Source organism: Pseudomyrmex gracilis, unplaced genomic scaffold (genome assembly GCF_002006095.1).
Source record: "Pseudomyrmex gracilis isolate BER0280 unplaced genomic scaffold, ASM200609v1 scaffold_70, whole genome shotgun sequence".
Lineage (NCBI taxonomy): Eukaryota > Metazoa > Arthropoda > Insecta > Hymenoptera > Formicidae > Pseudomyrmex > Pseudomyrmex gracilis.
Window position 1 is genome coordinate 184,231 of NW_018020654.1, and position 2,741 is coordinate 186,971.

Genomic DNA, 2,741 nt, shown 5'->3' on the forward strand with positions numbered 1-2,741 from the left:
TCTCTCTCTCTCTCTCTCTTTCTCTCTGTGCATGTTACAATCGCGTTAATTGTGCTCCGGGGATGCAAAGTGATGTGAGCGCTAAAAAGGCAGAATTGGAATAAGGGAGCACAAACGGGTGATGTGCAAATATAAACCGCCTGCGCGCAATTGCGAAACGCGAAAAGAGATTTCGAAATGCACAGCGTGCTAATTAGCACATTACATTTGTGTGTTAACGTTTTGAACCTTTGTTGTTCGCGCTCGCGAAAATAAAAGAAACGATCGATGCGACGCGAGAAACGATAGAAGAGAGGAGAAAAATACATTTTCCCCTCAATTTTACAAACAACACGCTCTCTAAATTTCTCGATGTCTCACGATTCGATATATAATCTCGCAACAATGAAAAGCGGCACGCCACTCGTGATTAGCGAAAATTCAACAAATTTGACAGAACAAAAAAGTGTTTAACTCCGGACCGTAGAATGTGTCGCTCGTTTTCGATGAATAATTTCATTATTGCAAAACCAATCGTTTATTCTTGCAATATCACGTCCTCGAATAAGTCTATCTCCGTTAATTCTCGAGTTTATTCTAATTCGCGGACCACAAAAGCCGTTCCGTGAGAAATCGTTTCGGTCCCGAAAGATCAATCGGAACAATCTCCGCTTGCCGGCTCTCCCGTGTTCTATTGATTCAATTACTAAAACTCTAGGCGTTGAGTTTATCACAAAACCGAGTACTTATATATAGTACTTATATATATATATATATATAGCGGATACACGCACGCTCGTGTGTTCGTTCTCCGCGCGAATGAAAAATATTCACTCCGCGCTTTGCATCGCGGAGCGAACGTATTCGCGACCCAGAGTGAAATATTCATTTCGCAACGGAAAGTGAAAGAAGAATTCACTCCGCATGAGCGAAAAGTCACTCTAACCCGAGCGATTTGCTCGGTGTTTCGCGAGCTCATGCACTTTTGCACTTTGAGAAATTTAGAGAGCACGCGCGCGCGATAAAATGCGAGATTTTATTTCGATGACGGAAAGGTTTTTAATTTCTCTCTTTCGTGAATTAAAAGGGTTTTAATTTTTCGACTCCTTTTAAAGTCTTATTGTTTTTTTTTTTTTTTTCGAATCATTTGTGCGACGCGTATTTTTTTTTTTTTTTTTTTTTTTTTTATTGTCAATTGTAACTTACAGAGATACGCATCGGCAATTGTTACAGATTCCCTCTGTCAACTCTTTTTTCGCGCGCTTGTGTTTGTTCGCTTTTGTTTGCTCTCAGAAAATACCACGCCCGCGATTGTAATGGGATCTGTTAACGAACATCACCGGGGAATTTTCATGTTTATTGCCGGGCTGGAGAAACGTACGCACGGGCTACGGTTTTAGATCGAATGGAAAAAGTAACGCCGGAGCGCGAAGAAGTGGGATGGGATGGGAAGGGGATTGAGCGTTTTATAACGCCCTGTTGCAAATAGTAGTCGCTCGTGCGACGTTAGGATGACACGGCGCGATGAGAAAAAGATTGCTCCGCAAGAAACGGACCGCTTCGTTAATAAATCCGGGAAAATAATTAAAGTTTATCCACAGATGTCCGATGAAAAACACATATATATGTAAACGAGTGCGAGTACGTCAAGTTTGTTTAATAATTTTTTTTTTTTTTTTTTAAGCGGTTTACAACGATCTACGGTTTAAATAATTCAGTTATAATACGAGTAAGTTCGTGCAATAACAGTTGCGTTTTTCTCGATTAATCGAACCGTTTTAAAAATAAACACGTAAATAAAATAGATATCGATAAAATAAATATATGAATAATATTGTACTTCAAATTTTTTTCATGTTTTTTTTAGATGCAATTTATATTCGATGAAATGTTCTCGATCAGAAAAAAAAAAAAAAAAAAAAAACAAGAGAAGAAGAAAAGTAACGATTGTATACGTACCCAAGAGTTTCATGACTTGCGACTGACTGATGAATATATTGAGATAGCCATCGCTGCAGCCAATCAGGACTAGGAGGACGAAGAACTTGCGACGCAGGAGGTCGCAAGGACCGCCACACCACCGCATTGTCTCACATGCTCCGTACGCTCCACCACTGTTTTTCACGCACCTGTCCGAGTGGTTCGCAATCTTAGCACCACGTCGCGAAGAAGAACCGCAGAAAAGTCCCGTCGCTGTCTTCGGCACCGATTCGCACGTGGTACCATTCATCGGCGTGCTCCGCCATTTCTCTCCCACGCCGCTCTTTCAAGTCTTCTTCGAGTTTCTTCAGCGCCGTGGGAAGTTGTCGTAAAAAAAATTGTCGTAAATAAAATTTTCATCTCGATACGTGGGAAAAGAAAAACGTGATCGCCCCTCGGCGATTGTCGAAGCGCGTTGCGAAATTCGCACTGAGAATCCGCTCGTGAGTCGTTCGTATCGGGAGGGGAAGACGATCACATGGCTGTGCGATCCACGATGACAGCGAGATGAGAGCGGCACAAGAGACGCGACGTCATCGCAGTCGACGTCGGTGCTCGACTGAGTCAACGACGCCGGGCGTCCCTCGTTTTCGCGTCGCGACGCGACTCGTCGCGCCTGCGCCTATGCCCTACGGGTTCTCCGGGTCTGTATATAGCGATGAAAACGGCATTACATCCGTATGTACGTACGTACGTACGTACGCTATGACGGATCGCTAGAAAAACAGTGCGTGCGTGAGTATGCATCGCAAATCCCGGGGTAAGGTATAAGTTGCGCCACT

At 43.2% G+C, this 2,741-nt stretch overlaps 1 protein-coding gene across 2 annotated transcripts in view; it reads right to left on the bottom strand.

The window, feature by feature from the left end:
- Positions 1-2,500, bottom strand: part of LOC109854585 (tyrosine-protein kinase Drl-like) — a 69,194-nt gene extending 66,694 nt beyond the window's left edge. For both annotated transcript variants that reach the window (XM_020427820.1, XM_020427819.1), the window contains exon 1: positions 1,939-2,500. In XM_020427820.1, the coding sequence (XP_020283409.1) occupies positions 1,939-2,209 (271 nt within the window). In that variant the 5' untranslated portion in view covers positions 2,210-2,500. The remainder of the gene's footprint in view (positions 1-1,938) is intronic.
- Positions 2,501-2,741: the final 241 nt, after the last annotated feature.